General features: G+C 39.7%; 2 protein-coding genes across 2 annotated transcripts; both read right to left on the bottom strand.

The window, feature by feature from the left end:
* Positions 1-407: 407 nt before the first annotated feature.
* LOC108664860 lies at positions 408-6,040 on the bottom strand. The gene is made up of 9 exons (XM_018151551.2): positions 5,978-6,040; positions 5,665-5,844; positions 4,805-4,903; positions 4,276-4,389; positions 3,590-3,883; positions 3,023-3,226; positions 2,637-2,813; positions 2,012-2,155; positions 408-1,492 (listed from the first exon to the last, which is right to left on the bottom strand). The coding sequence occupies exons 1-9, from the start codon at positions 6,038-6,040 to the stop codon at positions 1,295-1,297; spliced, it is 1,473 nt and encodes a 490-aa protein (XP_018007040.2). The 3' UTR covers positions 408-1,294.
* A 712-nt stretch (positions 6,041-6,752) lies between these two features.
* On the bottom strand, positions 6,753-15,521 carry LOC108664852 (myosin-3; the record flags this gene model as incomplete). Its single annotated transcript, XM_047885298.1, is given in 13 exon segments — positions 6,753-6,814; positions 7,373-7,614; positions 7,751-7,863; positions 8,157-8,249; positions 9,541-9,630; positions 9,994-10,128; positions 10,611-10,755; positions 11,068-11,174; positions 12,106-12,314; positions 12,808-13,010; positions 13,918-14,069; positions 14,447-14,568; positions 15,434-15,521. Coding segments are annotated over 13 exon segments (1,761 nt in total), but the record flags the coding sequence as incomplete, so codon positions are not given.
* Between the last annotated feature and the right edge of the window lie 4,103 nt (positions 15,522-19,624).

The following is a 19,624-nucleotide window of genomic DNA, read 5'->3' on the forward strand; positions in this document are numbered from 1 at the left end:
TCATAAAACTTGCACGCGAATAGGTTGTGTAGCTGCTGTTGAGCGGTGATAACTTTCTCAAATAAATGCACCTTCTTACGGTAGCCGAATGGTCAAAGTTCAAGGCACCGATATTTGTATAATGAGGTGTGGGTTCGACACCAGTAGTCAATTGTTAAGTTCAGGTAAAAATCGGCGAGGTGGCCGGTCCGATAGTCACAGTGGACATTGTAGTAGGTACTGAGCAGCGTTTTCGAGACCTTCACCGAACTGTGAAAATTATGTATTATTGTTAGTATTATTATTACTGTTATCATTGGTAATATCATTTTATAATTATTAGTATAACTATTATTATTATTTTTTTGTATTATTATTATAAGCACCGATTGTTTTGTTATTATATTCATAGAAAACCCTGCCAGGGACCAATCATCACGAATGATACTGCTGCATTTATTCCATCATTTGACTTTAGGGACACCTGGTAAAGAAAAATTGGGAAACTTTGAGGTACAGCAGTATTCAATTCACCATGAAAGCAACTGGTAACTTTTTACAAGCAAAAGATTTTTGAATAAACAATGGAGTTGAACCAAGCCCATTAAAGGAATCCAACAAATCTCGCCACTCGATCTAATTGGCTTGCGCGGGATAAAAGAATTCTGAAGAGCAGTAAAACATTGTGTAAGATGATTTAGCACTTACTTATTTCACGAGGTCTAAGTTCAGTCATGGTCTAAGTGGTCCGAATCAATCTTTTAGTCACAAGCGACACAAGGTCCGGTCTGCCTGACCTGTTCGGGTCTGAATTTAAGGCAGTAAGTCAGTAACATCGCTAACATGCGACGGAAAAGTGGCGTAAGGCATTAGCTTCTGTCGGTTTCCTCCACAATTACTAGTAAATTACCTGACTATAACCGCCGTTAACTGGATTTATTGACAAGATTTAAGCAATTGACACGCTTGACTTGATGCAAGCACCTGTAGGCTGTAACGCTGTACCCGGCCTCGGTTAGGCGTCCGGCGGGTGCTGGAGAAATGTCGAGATTCTGTAGTAGTAGTACATATGATACGCCTACGAGTGAAGTTACGGAAAACCGGTTACCAGCGTAACATTTTCAACTGACGTCAGACTGTTCACTCAGACAACTACCGTACAACAAAATTATAGCATAAACCATAAAGGAATGCAGTTTCTCGACTTAGCCTAATGTTTGAGTGTTTGTGTTAACAATGTTATACAAAACGAAATTGCCTGTGCAAAGTGTGCAATGTGCATACAATGATACAGTCACAGCTCTAGTGTAGAGGTTTAGACTTGTCCACAGTTTTGTTGAGCGGCATCTTCGAATGAGCTGTCGTTGACTTCAGCGATATTTTCTCGGCTGGAAGACATCATGGAGAGTCGACGGATAGGAGTGCAGATTAAGGGCGGTGCCGGCACTCGGACATCGCTCTGTGACGGCATCATCTGAGGGCCGCTGTAAGTTCTTCGAGTCTCCACGCGGGCCTGTCGGGAAACGTGAAGTGTTATCAACCTCATAGTTTTGCATTATACGTTCTATTGATGTTTGGCTATGTCGGTCATGATTACCTACATGAAAAACTTGAGTCAACTCTTCGTGAAAGAGAAAAGTTATTTGTTAGTTTTAACAATAGGAGGGGTTAAGTGCTTGCATTGACCAATGGGATAAAACCATTTACGTCATTATAGAAAAAGTAACGTTTTATAATTGAGTAATCAAATAATGTACTTCATTTTGCGTGTAAGGAATAGTGCAGAATGACCAAGGCATTCATGGTTAACCCTGAATAGAGCACGTACCTCAGCTACACAGTAAATTATTGGGAAATATTTACCCAAAGAATGAGAATTTACGACCTGTAACTTACCTCTCAGAGAACGTTCGCACACTGAATTCAGTTATCATTACTTAACTGAAAGGACAAATTTGGGCTAGAATTTATTTTCTACCTAATAATTCATAATTTACTTCAAGGAAATCTCAATACAAAAACTCGTTCTCACTTTCTTGTTGGCACGAGAATAACGATCATTCCTGGGCAGAGGAGCCACATTAGCGCTGGGACGCGGGTTGATGAGGATCCTGCCACTTGCTTGCACTTGGCTCAAAGGTTTTTCTTTCACATATCGTTCTACGTCGCTCGCAATCTGTGGTGACAGACAGCAGTTCAGAGCAAATAAGCAGGAAACTTTAATATCTGTAAAGATCTTAACCGCAAAAGAAGTTTTTCATGCATGAAAATCAAAATGTGGTTTACTGTTTTTACAGCTAATTACTTCATACGGGTAGACCTCATGTACAACACAGCCACTCGTACAGGATAACACGGCCCTAAGTCTGCTAGCGTCTGTGCAGCATGAACTTTGTTCTTTGGAACCCTATTTCTTTAATTTTCTAATCTTCTTCCTTATTCTGATATTTTTTAACTGTAATGAACAAAAATTTTTTCATTATAACTTCCGTAGCGACGTAGTAAATAAATTCATTGAAATAGCATGAAATTTCGCCCTCAATAATGTGCCGCAAACGGGAACGGAGAGATAATAACCAAACGCTGAGTGCGTAGACGTAGCATTCTTGTGATCTCAACGTAACCCCAAACACCTCAAGCCGTAACACTCAACCAACCTCGTAAGTATCCGAGCTGTCTGACCCGATGTGGTACACAGACGCCGGCGAGTTGAAGACCACGCGCTTGCTCTTCCCATAACTTGCGCTCGAATTGTGGTCCTTTAGGATTCCCCTCTTTAAGTACGAAAACGTAGGAAGATGCGTCGACTTCTTTGCTCCGTTCTCCACGCGCTTCTGAAATGATCGCATTGGATTGTGATAACCTAACATGTTATCAAACCTAAAGTACACGACTCATGAATTGCTATCAAGAACTCCATTGTCTCTTTTTAAAGAAAGACTTAAATGCAGTTTTTAATTCCTGAAATTCATGGGATAATTAAATAAGCGAGTTTATTGTAGGTAATTTCAGTTTAAATATTATTGATCTATTATTCAAGTACTTCTTGCAGGGGGCCGGCGGTGATGCTTGGTTTAGTGAAGATTTCGTCTTTTTTGTTTGAAAAAAATGATGCATTCCTGATGTTTGGCTTCAGGGGCGTCGTTGAGGCATCATCAGTCTTGGCTACTACGCTCCATGTTGCGACCCCCGTTGCACTTGTCGGAGTTGGGTTTCGGTTTACTTCGTTCAATGAAAAAGGTTGCATCTGATGAAAAAAAACTTAGATAACAGACTTGCAGGAATACGTTGAAGTATTTATACACGATACATTCGTGCTCGCAAACACTCATTCCACACCATGCAAAGAACGTTCACAGGCAAAGTTATTTGAATAAATACAATACAACGAAGGAAATACTTGAAATTCAACCATATACATACACACATGAGTTGTATGACATCACCACTTTTACTATTGCCGTATTGTCATAAACATTGAAGCAGCATTTGATATAGACACATAAAACGATCACAATCTTAATATACAAGATATATAGTTTTATACAGGTATAGCCATGTGCCAAGCTCGTCCATCTTAGCATATTATAACAAAATAAAAGAGTCACACCATTTCTTCAGGCGAGTTGACGACATCAACAAACGGCGAAGGTGATTTTTCTGTCATTTGAGATGGCAGCAAAGTAGACATCCTAGCTGCAGCTGAAGACATCTGGTCAGCTTTCCCCTCAAGCAGAGGAGAGACGAGGGCAGCAGATCCCTTAGACACATCGTCAGCTACCTTCGTCAGCAGCGATGTTGTCAGCGCGGTCGCCGTTGGTGACTGCAAGTCTGCCGTCTCCACCAGCAACGGGTTCACGGAGGTGAGTTCGCAACGCGGCTGCACGTTTGTCCCTTCCTTCTCCTGTGAAAAATCCCGTTGAATATGTGAGGACCGATAGTGAAACAAGTAGATGGAAATACAAGTCTCATGCAGCAGTGAAAGTCTAATCACACGCGCACTCACAATAAAAAATCTTCTATTTGTTGAATGTATTTTACGATCCATTCAAAGTAGTTTCTAAAAGTAAGATTGATAAAATTTCAAAGCTACCATTTTACAGCAATTAACAATGTTTGACATTGTATTTTATTAAAAATTCGGCACTGTCCACAATTATTGTAGTTGTAATTTTGTCCCCGCCTTCGAAATAACCGTAACTCTGGCGTGAAAAAGTCAAGCATGAGTACACGCTAGACTAATATGTGCTGCAAAGCTCAGACATCATAAGAGAAATTAGACAGTTAAAGACTCACGAGAATCTGGTTGAGTTGAGCAGATTGCCTTGCCGCGGCATCCTTCTCCTGCTCCTTACTGCGCAGGAGCTTCTCAATTTGTGCGTTGCGCTCCCACAGCATTTCCTTCATCTCCTGCAACACGGAAGTACAAAAAATAAGAGGCTTCAAAGAAAACTCTTAAGGAAAACTTCATAATTGAAAGGCATATACTATAGAGGTTCCATAATAACTATAATTACAGGAGTCATAAACAAAATATCTAATATTTAGCTTAACCAACCAACAAATGCATGTATTTTGTTCTAAAATTTCCTACTAAAAATGAGTTTTGAATCATCTTCTAAGCCGAGAGGAGAGAAAAAATGGCCGTTTAATCTATCTATTAATCTTATCTTTAATCTATCTAACAAGTAATCTGGCCGTTTAATCTAATCTACAAACATAGATTACAACACCAAATAAGACAAGAAAGATTTTGAAAAATATAACTTTTCTGATTATAATATAAATGATTTTGAAATGGCGAATGAGACAGAAGAGGTCTTACAATAAACCTGCTATTGTGCATAGCCTCTGAAGCAGCCAGTTGCTTCCTGAGAGCTTGCGCTTCTTGGGCCGCTGCAGCGGCTCGTTGCTCCACCGTTTCCTGTTATAATAGAGACAATATTAATTCAAATTCGAACTCATTTGGGAAAGTTGCTCGTCTCTCTCCACTAGAAATATTTTGACGTTACTATGATTCGACTTAGATCGAATGCATGAATTTGCTAAACTGTTATTGCTCGGTTTTGTTAGTGAAGACGAGCATTCATTATCACGTTGAGTGCGACACGACCCACCAGCGCTGTCAGTTGGCCTAAAACGGTCAAGTCCGCGAATAAAAAGGCCAATTATTGAAAAAATACTATTAGATTTGTAAGTTCCGTTCCGGTGCACAAATGCAATTTCCTTTCTTCCGTACTTTTTCAACTGTAAAGAGGCAGTACTGCCATCAGAAATTTTTGTCGACAGACGCAATTGAAAAAAATTAAATAGCGGAAAACTAAATTTCACAAAATAACTGTCTTTATATTAGCTTCCAATCGTATGCCGCGAATAAAATGTAGAAGGCTGGGCAGCATCTAAATTTGATTACACTGACAAATTTTACATATAATTGCATTTTGATTGTAAGTAAATAAACTTGTATCATCAACTACATTTATACGAGGAAGATTTTCATGGGTTCAGATTTTTTTGTGGATCATAGAACCCACGTCCCTCGTAGCAGTCTTACGGCTTGTGCTGACGTCCTAGCGCACCCCGAACGTCCGCTACAAAACCACTCTGAATATTATTCTGTAAGAAACTATTGGTGAAATTAACTTCTGAAAGAAACTATTGGTGAAACTTATAAAACTAACGCACCTTCTCGCTCGTAAGCTGGCTTATAGTTTCTTGAGTCTCGAGCTTGTAGCGTTCATGGTCTTCGATGAGCTCCTGATTACGAATCTCTGCGATGGTGTTGTCAGCCGCACGACATTCTTCTCGTAGCTGGTCCAAGCTCTTCTCTAGCTTCTCCACGTTGTGGCGAAGACGTTCGTTCTTCTTAGAAACGTTTTTTGGGGCGGGCCATAATTTATATTCTACTTTCTAGTCCACAAGAAAAAAACGTAGTTTTTTAAAAAAGTTATTTTTATGTATTTTTTAATACTGGTGGCAAATAAATCGGTGGCGTCACCTCTTTCTCGCAGGCTCGGATGGCAGCATTTTTTTGGTCGATTTCCTTCATGAGATCTTCCATGCGTTTCACCAGCGTCTTGGAGGCCTCGGCGGTGCTGTTCAGCTCAGCTCTGAGAATGTAAAACATTTTATCTAATTTCGCAGGGTGTTTTCAACATTTTATAAAAATATAGCGAGTAGTTCGAATTTATGAGCGCAATCAAACCACTAATGGTACTATAAAAATACTGTAAATATTTAAACGTAATTTCCCGTCTTCTTAAATATCGACTAGTCGAAACTTATTTCTCATGACGAAACGACACAAATGCGGTGTTTCGTCTGAATTGACTTATAAGCGTCAAAATGAACGGTAACAACTTATTATGAACACTCCAATGCTTTCCAGAATTTATCGTAAGTAAGTTCTCTATTAAGTTCTAAAAGATCCGGTCAATTGAAACGATATTAGATCTTCTGTGAACAAGGCACGAAAAGGAAAAGAATAGGCGACAGGCCACATATCAGGCCTACACTTCAGCGCCGAGATCAATATGTTATGTTATGTTATTACAAACCGATTCTGCGTGTAAACGATCGTTATGATGCACCTCATCTCTCTATCTCTCTCAACTGATCAAAGTTATATTAGTTATTCAAAAATAAGTATACACAGAAAAAGACGCGTATCAGCTAGAGCTGAAGCAAACGAGGTGGGGACAATAAAACGTACGTGACTTTATTAATCGTTGTCTCGCATTCATCTCGCTCGTCCTGCAGTTGATACCCGCACCTCAGCTATCAGTCGCTCGCACTCCTGGCTCAGCTCTTGCTGCTTCTGCTCCCCAGCACTCACCTGGGTCAAAGCAAAAAACTTATATTTGCATAACTGGTGTAATTCGGCAGAAATTTTTTCCTTAATGTAAGTTTCATTGAAGACCAGAGAGTATTTCTTATTGACAATTTTTTGTTTCTTTATTTGGCAAATTAGGCTTTCGATAGAACTTGAAAATTCAAGTATCAGGTTTCCAAGGGAAATTTTATTATAATTTACGACGTTTCGAATGCAACTACATTCATTATCAAGTAAAGGTTGAGTTTTGTAACACTTGAATTTGAAATGACGTTAGTACAAACATAGGGTATTATGGAAGCAGATTGAAAATAAAAGCTTGAATTACGAGAACAGTTTCAACGTTCTTACAAATCATCATGCTTACCATCGACTGTTTGTATATTTACAAATAAAACTAAACTAAAGAAATAATTGAAGACGAAATAATTTAAATTTATATAATTTAATAAAATTAGAAACAAGTTTGAGTACAACATATGCGGAAATTATGCTTTTCGTTTCCACGTCTGGGAAAGGATATTTTAAAGAGGGATCAGACCTTCAAACACGATATCATACATGACACAAAATCAAAATGTTTGCGATCAACGAGCCCCTGGCTATGACGAGTAACCTTTTCTAAGGCCTCATGCCGCTGTAGAGTAAGAGCAGCCTGCTGCGCTTGCTGCGTCAGCTGCAGTTCACCGAACTCGAGCTGTAACTGCAGGAGAGCGTCGTCCTTGTACGTGATCTGCTCTTGCATGTGTGCCATGGCTGCTGCGTCTGCAGTAGTTTGTACCTTCAGCACATCCATCTCCTGCCTGGACAAATAGAACAATTAAAGCAGAAAAATCAGACAGAATGACAGAAAAGAGAATTAAATTTTTCCCTTCTCGACTAAAAACGTTTAATTCACTCCTTATATCAGCAGGAAGACATAGAATGAACATGAGTTACTTGAGTGCGTCGTGTTGCTCCTGCAGCAACTGGTAGCACTGCTGGTTATCCTGCAGCGCGTCTTCAGCAGAGCGAAGTTTGCTGCGTAACTCGTCCAGCTGAGCCTCCTGGTCCTGGCACAGACATTAAACCGAGTCAATATAAGATAATAAAATTAATTAGTTATTCATTATTAACAAGTCAATCGAGAGTGGCCAGCCTATGGGAGAGTACACCTACTAAACAGATGCGTGCTGAGCCTCATTGCTAGTATCTGAATTCACGAAAAAGTTTGAAGATGTATTTCAGCCCCAATGCAAGCTAAGCTTATAATAAAGGGCGAGATGGAAGGTCATTTAAAATGATACAAAGTTTGGTAGTTGGAAGTGTTTGAACATTTCGTGATTTGTACAACAAACGAACGTACCTGCAGCGTCTGCTGCAGTGAGTTAATCTGCAGTATAGCGGCCTGCTGGGTCTCCTGCTGCACCGCCTCATGCGATGCTTCCGCCTCACGCATCTGAAACCCAGAAAACTCACGTCAATTACGTTCAAAATTTCAGCAAATATCCATCGGCTATAGCTATATCGAGTGGTTGGGGTCATATATAGCGGTTTCAGCGTTTATTAGGCCATAGGCCTGTCGCCGATTCTTAACATCGCAGAACATCCACAGCTTGTTGCGGTCTCGAACTCGCAACTCACTGCTATAATTCTGCGGTGCTTAACCGCCCAGCCTTCTCGTCGATTCTGACCAGAAACTGGCGCACAGAGCTGGGATCGAACCCGCGCCTCTCTGCGCCAATCCTGGTACTCTAAACTTTAACCACTGGGCCACAAACATTAACACAAACATTTTAACCACATGCAAAATTAAATCAATCGTATCTACGAATCTTCGGGTGATGTTAACAAACGTATGGTCAACCGAAAATTTGACCATATAAAAAGCAATTTGGTATCCTTGAAATCTGAAAAATAATATTATCATCCACGGCAAGAATTTTAACGTGCCTTCCAGCTGGAGAAATGTCTACTCGTACAGAGATGTCTACTCGTAGAGAGAAATAGATGAACGCTATAGTTCCCCTTATCGGAATAATTAAAATAAAAGCCTTCAAATCAGAAAGAGATTTGTTGCATGGTTTCAATTTGTTTGCAAGGTGATAATTTTATCAAAGGCATGGAAGCCCATCGCTATGTTTCGGGATCCCGTCTGTTTTGAGGTTAACCCAAATTCAGGGACTAATTATATTCATAGTTCTAATTTTACAAGCTGGACTCCCTAACTTATCATAGAACCATCGTCAAACATGTAAACGACAGGAAACACGTAAATAAGTTTAATTTATATTTTTATATATTTCAATTTGAAGTTACCTGGTGAAGTTCATAAATAATGGTAGGACATTAGAATGAAAATTAAATCTAAAGTCAGTCTGTACATAATTCTACTCATTAGCATAAATTTGCGAAAGATGAACAAAAAAATCAAACATTGTTAGCTCCTTCCGATGATTCAATTTCAAAATAGAGAGAGTATCGATAGAAATGTTCAAAATAATTATCATTTAAACCTGAGTTTTGAAAGTCGCTTATCAATCGAGTGGCCTATACACCAACCAGACGCTCATACTTAGTTAATGAACCGATATTCATGAGTAAGAAAGTGAAAAAGGGCCTCTAAAGCTTTTCGCCTATTTTTTATCGGAAGTGGTGCCTGTTGTAATCAGACAACTCTTTGTACCGAGAAAAATTATTACTACTCATAAGGATGGAAGGAATATAGGCAATGAGTGACAAGAACTTGCCTGGTCTCGTAGGGCTTGTATCTGCGACAGTGTCTCGTTGCGCTGATGCTCCGCTGCTTCTGTTGCCGTCGCCAGCGCCTTTTGCGACTCCTGCAAAATATTCGAGATACTCATAAGGGTCACGTAAGTCGGAAGAGAGAGTAACTTACTCTCCGCTGCTGCCCTCGGCTTCAATAGGCAGAGTTACCTTTCCAGCTCACTACCTACAGCTGATCCGCGGCTTCAGTATATAGTTCAGAACTTACATCACACTACCTGTAGCTGCCCCATGTCTTCACAATCTGGTCCTGACATTTCAACACAATGCCTGGAGGTGATTCTCGGCTCCCGAGTTTTGTCACATGTGAAACATCGAGTAAGGAAACTATCTTACGACTTTTTTGATAAAATCTGTAGAAGAATGGTTAATTTACAATAATAAGTTTTTAAGTGATACTTGATGAGAGGCACTACCTGGAGCTGCTCTTCGACCTCCTTGAGTAGGTCCTGCAGTTGCACCATAGCGGCTTTCACGCTCGCACTCTCCCGCTTTGCCTCCATGCTTGCCGCCCCAAACTCGGCAGCCTTCTGTTCAGTCTCGAGGTTCTTCTGCTCACAGGGAAATAGAAGCGTCAGATATATTGCTCGGCACAACTCTCTACACAACGAATTACTTCCCTGCTCAACACTGAATTTATGAAGGAACTTTGAAGTTATTAACTTTGTGAAGCAATTTTTATCTACTTTATACTTATCACAAATTTCTATTATAAAAATGTGGCTCAAAAACATCTAAGAATCCGTGCTCTCCGTGTATTCATTTACGTAAATTTTCACCACGGATACTAATAATCTGTGGATGTTAGCACGTGCAAGTACAGTTATAGTTTCAACCTTATCGACGAGCTTTAAGAATCGATAATTTTTTATTTGTACCATACTAAAATTAAAAAGTGAAGTATTAAGTGCCAGCATTCATGAATGCAGAATTAACAAAGTAATTTAATAGATAATTAGTAATAAATTAGAATGCACTCATTATCGTGCAAAGAATTTGGTTGAGCACTTGCAAGGGCACGTTTGGCTCTGACCTTCTCAAGAAGCGCTGCTTCGTGCCTGAGCTGCTCGATGGTGTCGCACAACTCGGTCCTGTTCTCCTGCATGGTGAGCTGCACGTCCTCCAGGGCGCTGATCTTGTCTGCTGCGAGCGCCAAGTCCTCCATGGTCTCCGAAGTCCTGCACGAACAATAGCAATCTACTCCAGCGTCCTACGAACCTGCTTGGGAAACTTTATTACACCAGTTCATCGTTTGATATTCATGCTAACATTGGAATACATGCAAATGATGAATGCAAAAGTTCGGCTGTATATACAACTAGTGCTGCTAGCAAGCACCAATAAACCATAGAAAACGCCATGACTGTACATAGCTAGCCGTAGGTTACGAAGCCTCGAATTCTCCAAGAATTTCTCTGAACACTGCATCAGTATAAATGACAAACTGCTAAATTCACGACGCTGAACAAACGTAAATTCAGTGAACTTGCTTGAGTTGTGCGTTGTCAAGTCGACGCTGCAGGTCAGCAGAGCGTCTCTGCAGGGCGGCCACCTCCTGGCCTGCAGACTCGCGCTGCTCTGCCAGCTCAGCTCGCACCTGCAACAGGAGCGCGTCATGTCGGGGTACTCGGGGGCCCAGACAAATGATAATAATAATGATATGGAGGATAGTACAAGCATTGCATTGTAGTGAGATGGAGGATAGTACAAGCATTGCATTGTAGTGAGATGGAGGATAGTACAAGCATTGCATTGACATGACTGTACATAGCTAGTTACGAAGCCTCTAATTCTCCAAGAATTTCTCTGAACACTGCATCATTATAAATGAAAAACTGTTAAATTGACCACACTAAACAAACGTAAACTCAGTGGACTTGCTTGAGTTGTGCGTCGTCAAGTCGACGCTGCAGGTCAGCAGAGCGTCTCTGCAGGGCGGCCACCTCCTGGCCTGCAGTCTCGCGCTGCTCCACCAGCTCAGCTCGCACCTGCAACAGGAGCGCGTCATGTCGGGGTACTCGGGGGCCCAGACAAATGATAATAATAATGATATGGAGGATAGTGTAGTGTATATTGTACTGCAGTGAGATGGAGGATAGTACATGCATTGTACTGCAGTGAGATGGAGGATAGTATAAGCATTGTACTGTAGCGAGATAGAGGATAGTACAAGGATTGTGCTCGAGTACTGAGATGGAGGACAATACAAGCATTATTTATACTCGCCACGTCAACATCACATCAAACAGAAGCAATCCGTGCGGCTCTAAATGAACTACGATGAAGTATTATCATCGCCATAATAATTATCATTTAAATTGTTCTACCTCCAATGGTGTGTCCCTGATTATTGATACAAGTGTCAACGAAAGGAACGTGTCACGAGCAATCTATTCCCATACACAATATAATGTTAACAAATTAGAGTATATTATTTATTCTGTTCTACATAGAAACTTTCTTAACATTTATATTCTCTTTCATAGTTTTCTGTACGAGAGGTGAATATTAAGAATGAATCAAATTACCTCGGCCAGGTCACGGGTGAGCCCAGCTTCCAGTTGCTGCAGACGCTGAAGCTGCAGCTGCAAGTCACGCAGCTGCTGATTACTCTGCTGCAGCTGAGTCTCTGTGCTGGAGAGCTGCTGCTTGCACTCATGCAGCTCAGTGCAGGTCACTCTCATTTGCTGCTCAGCCTCCTTAACTCGTTCATCCGCGCCATTCATTGTGCGCTCGCCTTAATAAAAATACACAATATTTGTAAATGAAAAAACATTACCGGTTTAAAAAGGCGTTCCTCTGGTTTCTACGTCCCATAGATTTAACAATACCCTTCCCGTTATCTAATCCCGAGAATCCCGTTCATGTTATGAAATATTTTTTTTGTCATCCAAACTGAATTAAAGAGAGATGAAAGTCCCTTTCAAACCCTCATTAACTAAAAAACTTCAATTTGAACACAGTTCTGAAATTGGCAATAATTTTCATTTTATTATTTGCCTGCAAATTTGGTTAGAGGATATCTCAAGTCTATCCGATTTTCGATATATTTGCACCCTCTTTGTCCGCTGCGATATAATTCTACGACATCAAAAGAATATTCAGGTCTAGCTAATATACCGACACGATAGGTACCGGTATTGCGGACACGCACCCGAGGAAACCAACAATTAATTAAGAACTTCGAATGAAAAGCGAGAGTAAACACATTTGAGAATAAACTAACTTACATTTGAGAATAAACTCCTGCACTTGCTGTTTCTGTTCAGCCTCCCGCTTACGAACCGACTCCTGTATCTTATACAGAGCAGCTTCTGTTTCTTGCTGCCTCTGTTCCAGCGCTTGTCTGTTGGCGCTGAACTGCTCTGTGACGCTCTGTAGAGAGCTCTGCTGCTGCTGCAACTCTGCCATCATGGCCCGAGTTATGCCCACTCTGCTCAAAACCAAATAAGCATTAGAGAATCGAAATTCAATATTGAATCGCTCTACGATTGAAATAAATATCAACACTACCTCATTGGCAATAATATGAAATTTTGGCAATTAAAGACTATTTTTTAGCGCATTTTCTCTCATTTATGGAAAAAAGGCGCTATTGGGCTCGCCATGTCCGTCGGTCCGTCTGTCTGTCTGTCCGTCCGTCCGTGACCACGTTTACGTTGACGAGAAAATGCGCGCTGTGTCACTAACTGTAGTGAGTACTGAGTTATATTTTTTACTTTATTAGTGACATTTTACTAGTGTGGCTTCCGCGCTAAAATTAGGGCATTACGAACGGCGCGGATTCATATAGTATAATTTGCACAGCAAGCTGTGGGTCTCGAGCCCGCATATTACTATTTCAACCTGGCTGTGCTGCATCACCCTTATACCTTATCTATTTTGACATTAATTTTTCATTACGCTGCGCGTTTCGAACACGGAACTCAATGCTCCAATCTTGGTGATCTTAACCACTCTGTCACCCCAAGTTTGAATACTAATGATATGTTCCATATTGAGCGATGAAATTGTCTGTGAGACAATCTTAGAACGAGATCAGCCTTGTGTCGGGTGTAGACGCGCCCCATGGGGGTGGTGCCTGTACAAACTGATTGTCCACGAGGCGACCACGCCGTGTCTGTACTCACTTGTTGTCCACGAGGTGACCACGCAGTGTCTGTGCTCACTTGTTGTCCACGAGGAGCAGTGTCTGCACTCACTTGTTGTCTACACCACGCAGTGTCTGTACTCACTTGTTGTCTACACCACGCAGTGTCTGTACTCACTTGTTGTCCACGAGGTGACCAAGCAGTGTCTGCACTCACTTGTTGTCTACACCACGCAGTGCCTGTACTCACTTGTTGTCGACGAGGTGACTGCGGTGCTGCTGCTGTGCCAGTTCGTTGTTCAGTTTGTGAGACTGAAGCTGCAGGCTCTCGAGATTGCGTCGCAGGGTCGCCACTGTGTTCTCGCTCTCCTCGAGCTGTTGCTTCGTGTCGCTCAGCTCCACCTGCCGGAAAAATGCGTGTTGAGCAGAGCAACGCAATGTTGAATGCACTTCTTGGTCGCTATTAACCGCTTCTGCAGCTTTCAAAATAATATTGTTCACACAACATGAACACTTTCAAATAGAAGAAAAATAATTAAATGAGAAAACTATTAAGACTAGTCTCCTTTGCCTTATACCTTCATTCACATAATCCTTTCAGTCACTCGGAAACCACATGGGATCATTAATTTAGAACATTTACCAGCGATCGTCCAACCAATTTTTCATACCGATTATTAAATCGTAAGTCGTGGTTACCCTAAATGCTGGACAACACAACACAATTCAACAAATATAAGACAAATGGTAACGAAGAGAGCGTAGTCGGAATGCATCACCTCGGTGACGGCCTTCCATCGCAAAATGTTGTCTGTTTCTAGCTGCAGTTTGGCTTGCAGGGAGTCACGCTTGGCCAGTCCCGTCTCCTGCTGCTGATGCTTTACACCGACGTCAGCATACACTGCGAGAAATCAAGCTTTTATTATGACCAACATTTAAATGCTCCTGCATTTTCTTCAAGTGAATAGATAGAAATTTGTCAATAAAGTAGTTAAGATTGGAAATTTTCTGTTCTTTTTACCAGAAATTCTGTTTGGCAAACGTCACGGGGAAGTTAAATATTCGTTCTTTAAACCGTAGACTTCATATGAACGTGCGTAATATATGTACATAGAGCAAGGCTTTCATCTTAAAGACGCAAATGTTTACGAGTTTTTCCTTGTGATATGTTTCTTTGTCCCAAAAATAACTGAGAATTTTATGTTATATTTGTTCAAATTCTTCATCCCCAGCATTTCTTACCGCTGCAATTTTTTTCTTATTGTTTAACTGCAAACTACATTTTTTTAGGGGCTTCGTTAACTTGACGTTTTATACAAGACAAAGTTTACACTTACGGTAGGCTAAAGTTGGAGCCCAAACTGTAGATAAACGAAACAGAATATAACAGGAAGTAGTAGAGACATTTAACAGAAATTTGTAAAAAAAACAGTATTGAATTTAGACGAGAAAGACAGAAAATAATCAAAGCAGAAATTCGTATTTAAACGAAGCCGAAAGTGGTAACAAATGAATCAGAAATTAGGACGTGAACGTGACTGAAATTAATAAGTAATCAAAACAGAAATTTGTAAATTAACAAATTTGAAAGTAGATACTAAAATAAGGAAATGCGAATATGTTAATAGCCTTCAGCAATCAACATGAAGGAATTCTAGCCCAAAGTATAGCCACTTCTATGTAAAGGGATAATCATTGCATAAAATATAATACATAATAAGTTGACAAGTATTAGTCTGTGCATAAATGAGGCAGCTGTAACTCACGACGCTGCTGTGGAGCATACTTCTTGCCGGGCTGGGGTCGCGACGCGCCGCACCCACTGCCGGTGTTCGAGAAGATCCCCACTGCGCGTTGCATTGACCACTTGCACGTACTCGATGTGGCTAATGTTGGAGTTGTGTCGATTGGGCGGTGCTGTAATACAAGAAACCCTCGCAAGATTATTAAGTAAATGAAAACGTGCCTGAGTCTCTTGTAGGGCTCACTAACTAAACGAAATAAGCGTTATAAATATTCATTATTCAAAATTCTTGAAGCGACGAATTTACAAAAAAAAAAAACAATTTTTAAAAAAACTTGGTTGAACGAGGAAAAAAAATCTTGTTAATCTACAGATCGATTGAGGCTCTAGGTTGATTAACTGATTAGGTTTGCCTTCGCCAGTAGTGATGGCTTCATTAAATTGCAATCGGGCCCAAGCAGTGAGCAGTCAATACTATAACTCAATGTGTCGAGAAAAATTCAACGCTGAAAATAAATCAGCCAGTTTTCCGCAGTAAAGTTGAATGTAGTACGTCTCAGACAACAGCTGTCTACTTAGGTTTACTACCAAACAATGAATAACATATTCTATAACAGTATAACAGAATAAACAGATCCGAGCCACAGTATACGATGATTTTTTCAGCTCAATATGCGTAGCATTATATCGAAGCTGGCACCAAAAACAAATCCATCCTAACTTAGGATGGATTTCTTTATTGGATGTAGTGCTCAATAAGTTGCGACTGTTGCGATGGCACTCAACTGAAAGATTTCCACTAGGATAGTTTTGATTTTGGTTGTTGAACTCAACTCTCAAGGCAGCACAACACGATCCCAGCAGCGATTCTAAAACGTGATTGCAGCTTAGAAAACTTTTCTGCAATGCAAGTCATTAATAAGAAAATCACCTTTACCTACCTATTTTCATTGAGATCTTTTAATAATCCGCAATTAACAATAGCATACATTGAGCTCTAAACAAGCTTTAGTTTAATGCTCAAAATTGCTAATCAGCAAGTTCTCCGTATAACAAACTAGGTTCTCGTCGGTTGTAACTTGTAAGTTGTAACTAAGGAACTTTCTTTGATTTAGAATTTTCATACATGCGCATTTTTGAGTAGAATTTTAGAAATGTCATTAATTTGTAAGTTAGTTTCCGGTTAATCCTTCATCGATCCTTTCGAGGGATGTTTTCATACAAATACGCCGCAAGGCGCAATGATCGAATTGTGTGTATTATACAACAATCGCTTTCAAGCTTTCCGCCTACATTGCTATGGAACGACATTTTTTATATGATAATTCTTTAAAATGGTAATTAACAGTATATAATTCTAAATGGAAATCTTACTTCTTCAAAACAGGAGACGACAACCTCAACCGGCGGAATCTAAATTGAAACTAACGCAAAAGAAAAGCAAGAGGAAAACATTTTCACTCAAAAATTCCTCTTGGAATTACGCATAATTTTATCATAAATAAACCTGTTAATGTTAATGATTTTCTATAATTAGGTTTTTATTTATCTCGTCAATGTCTTAAAATAATATTTCAAATTGACAGGAAACAATCGATAGTTTTGTTAATAAAGTATATATATCTGACCGTATGATTGCGCTGACAGATTTGAACAATTTAAAAACCTATGATGGCCTTCTAATGAAACAATGGTGATGTTAAAGCTTTTATTATAGAATTTACTTGCTTATCATATCTATAGTCTTATGGGGCTAGATAATTGTAGATAAGTGAAATGAAAGTAATATTAGTCATGATCACGCCGTGTGTAGTACAAAATATAGATTATCAAGCGAGGCAAAGAATAGAAAACTCTACATTTTTAGGCTTAGATAGTACCTATCTATTTTATAATTACGTTCTACCGATGAGTCCATGGGTGTATGTGCGCGTGTGTGTTTTTTTTTTTTTAATTTCCTGACTTCAAATAACAGTTATATCTAAGCTAAAGACCAAGAATGAAGCCTAAAAGCATTATTTAAGGACTCGTATCTCTGCCTAAAAGCGTTATTTACGGACTCGTATCTCTGCTAATTATAACCTGTATGCCAAAAATTGTAATCAAGCTAAGAAAATCTGTCGCACCGCAGTGAAAAGTCTTGAAACTTTTTTTTGCCTGAAACGCAAAAAAAGCCTTCTTTTCGTGCGTTAGTTTGAAGTTTAAGGCAAACGACCGTTCTTCTGATTTGAAAGTAGTTCAACGAGAGATGTCCTATAATGAGGGAAATGCTAACGTTCTTAATCAGTTCTTTAGCAGTGTATTTACAAATGAGGACTTGAACAGCATTCTTGCTATTGTGACGTCCAGTGGCCTTGACGTTGATTAGTTTTGAAACACAACAGGAAGAGCCTAAGAGGTTTTTAAGCGTCTCTCTGAATCCCAATAAATCATGTAGACCTGACGGATTCTACCCCATATTACTCAGAGAATCAGCAACAGTCTTTACCGGCCTTATGAGAGTATGTTTCCATAAAACCTTGAACGAATGGACTTTGCGGGTCGATTGGAAAGAAGCTCAAGTGACTGCATTGTTGAAAAAGGTGACAAAAGTGACACGTGCAAGTTGCAACTATCACTCTGTCAATCTGACAAGTGTTGTTTGAAGGTTATTAAGGGATAGGATGATCGATAACTTGACTATCTATCAATTTCTGTGAACTTTAAACATGGCTCTATAGCCGGCCGTTTTTGGATCTCCAACTTCTTGTTGGAGACTGATTCTCCAACAAGAAATTGCCAATTTTTTTTGGCAATTTCGACTGATTCGACTCGCCTGCTGGGCGAAGAGGATCCAGTGGATGCATTAATGTGTAACTCCCTGCTAACTTTGTTGTAGCTCAGATTATTAACGCGTTCAACAATGGACTAGACAAAGCTATTTAGAGGTATATGTGCAGACTTGAAGTGCCTGTTACCCATCTATATTAAATAAAGTTGTTGCTATATACTCAATTCAACGTCAGTGTGGAAAATGGTCTGGTATAAATGCCTGTTTTTCGATCTCCTGTGAACAAGTTACAAAAAATGACATAAGTCAGCGACAGGCCAAATCTGGCATATTATTCAGCGCCAAAAATAATATTCTATATTTTAGTATTCGTATTATAATATGCTATACTCGTGGTTCAACTATATGCTAATTCAAGCATGGCTATACTATACTATAATTAATACTGCTAAACGAAGTTGTCTATGCACGAATCAGCGTAAAGCGGAAGGAAAACTCACTCCGACTAATTTATAGTGGAAATAGCGTGTAGAAAACGGTCGAAGTAGAAGCAATATTAATACTCTGACGACGAAGTGGAATCCATTGTTATTCTTATTAAAATTCACAGTATCCGGTTATAAAATATAGGAGTGAACATTAAGCTTATTCAGAATCGTAGTTAAAAAATTTTAACATGTAGGCGATGTAGCCTAACTTCCAAAAACAAGTACCAGTGGCAGTATGATAAATTCACTCTGACATAATGTCAAAGCAGAGACTTTTTTAGACTCTTTCTCTACTTCACTTCTGACCTGACTCACCTGAGTGAGTTTTGAGTCCATTTTAGTAGACTAGTTAAGTATCATGGATACCATCATTTTCATACATAATATAATGGTTTTATATCTAAATCTTGAGTAGATGAAGAAATTAAAAATTAAATGATACTAAAAAATATGTGGTTTGACATGATGATGATCATGATGTTGCTAGAAAATGCTAGTCATTTATCCACATGTCAGGATAAGTGAACAATTTTCACAATGAATATGTTCTAAAATAAAATAAAAAGTATGTCAACTATTCCAGAAAAGTCTCAATTTCAAAAGTAGTTATAGACTTATAGTCTTAAGTCTTATAGACTATAGTACACTACCAACAAAGTTTTTGGAACCACACAAAATGATGAGATAATCTCCAAAACTGGTTCTTGTAGCCTTGTAGGTTAACCAGATGAACTTCATGAAGCTTGGGCTATTCCATGGTCAGGAAGATGTGCCAGGTGCGCGAGAATTTATTTTGTCATTTTAACGACCTGCGCGGTGCCCACTGTGCAGAGAGTGAACGAAGATTTAAAGACCTACGGCAACCATGGTGGCTATGCGTTTGCAAGAGCATCGCCCGGTCCGGCCCCCGTCTCTTATACACATCTAGATGTGTATAAGAGACAGCTTGTTGTCC

The sequence above is a fragment of the Hyalella azteca genome, unplaced genomic scaffold (assembly GCF_000764305.2).
Source record: "Hyalella azteca isolate HAZT.00-mixed unplaced genomic scaffold, Hazt_2.0.2 contig17497, whole genome shotgun sequence".
In the NCBI taxonomy this organism is placed as follows: domain Eukaryota; kingdom Metazoa; phylum Arthropoda; class Malacostraca; order Amphipoda; family Hyalellidae; genus Hyalella; species Hyalella azteca.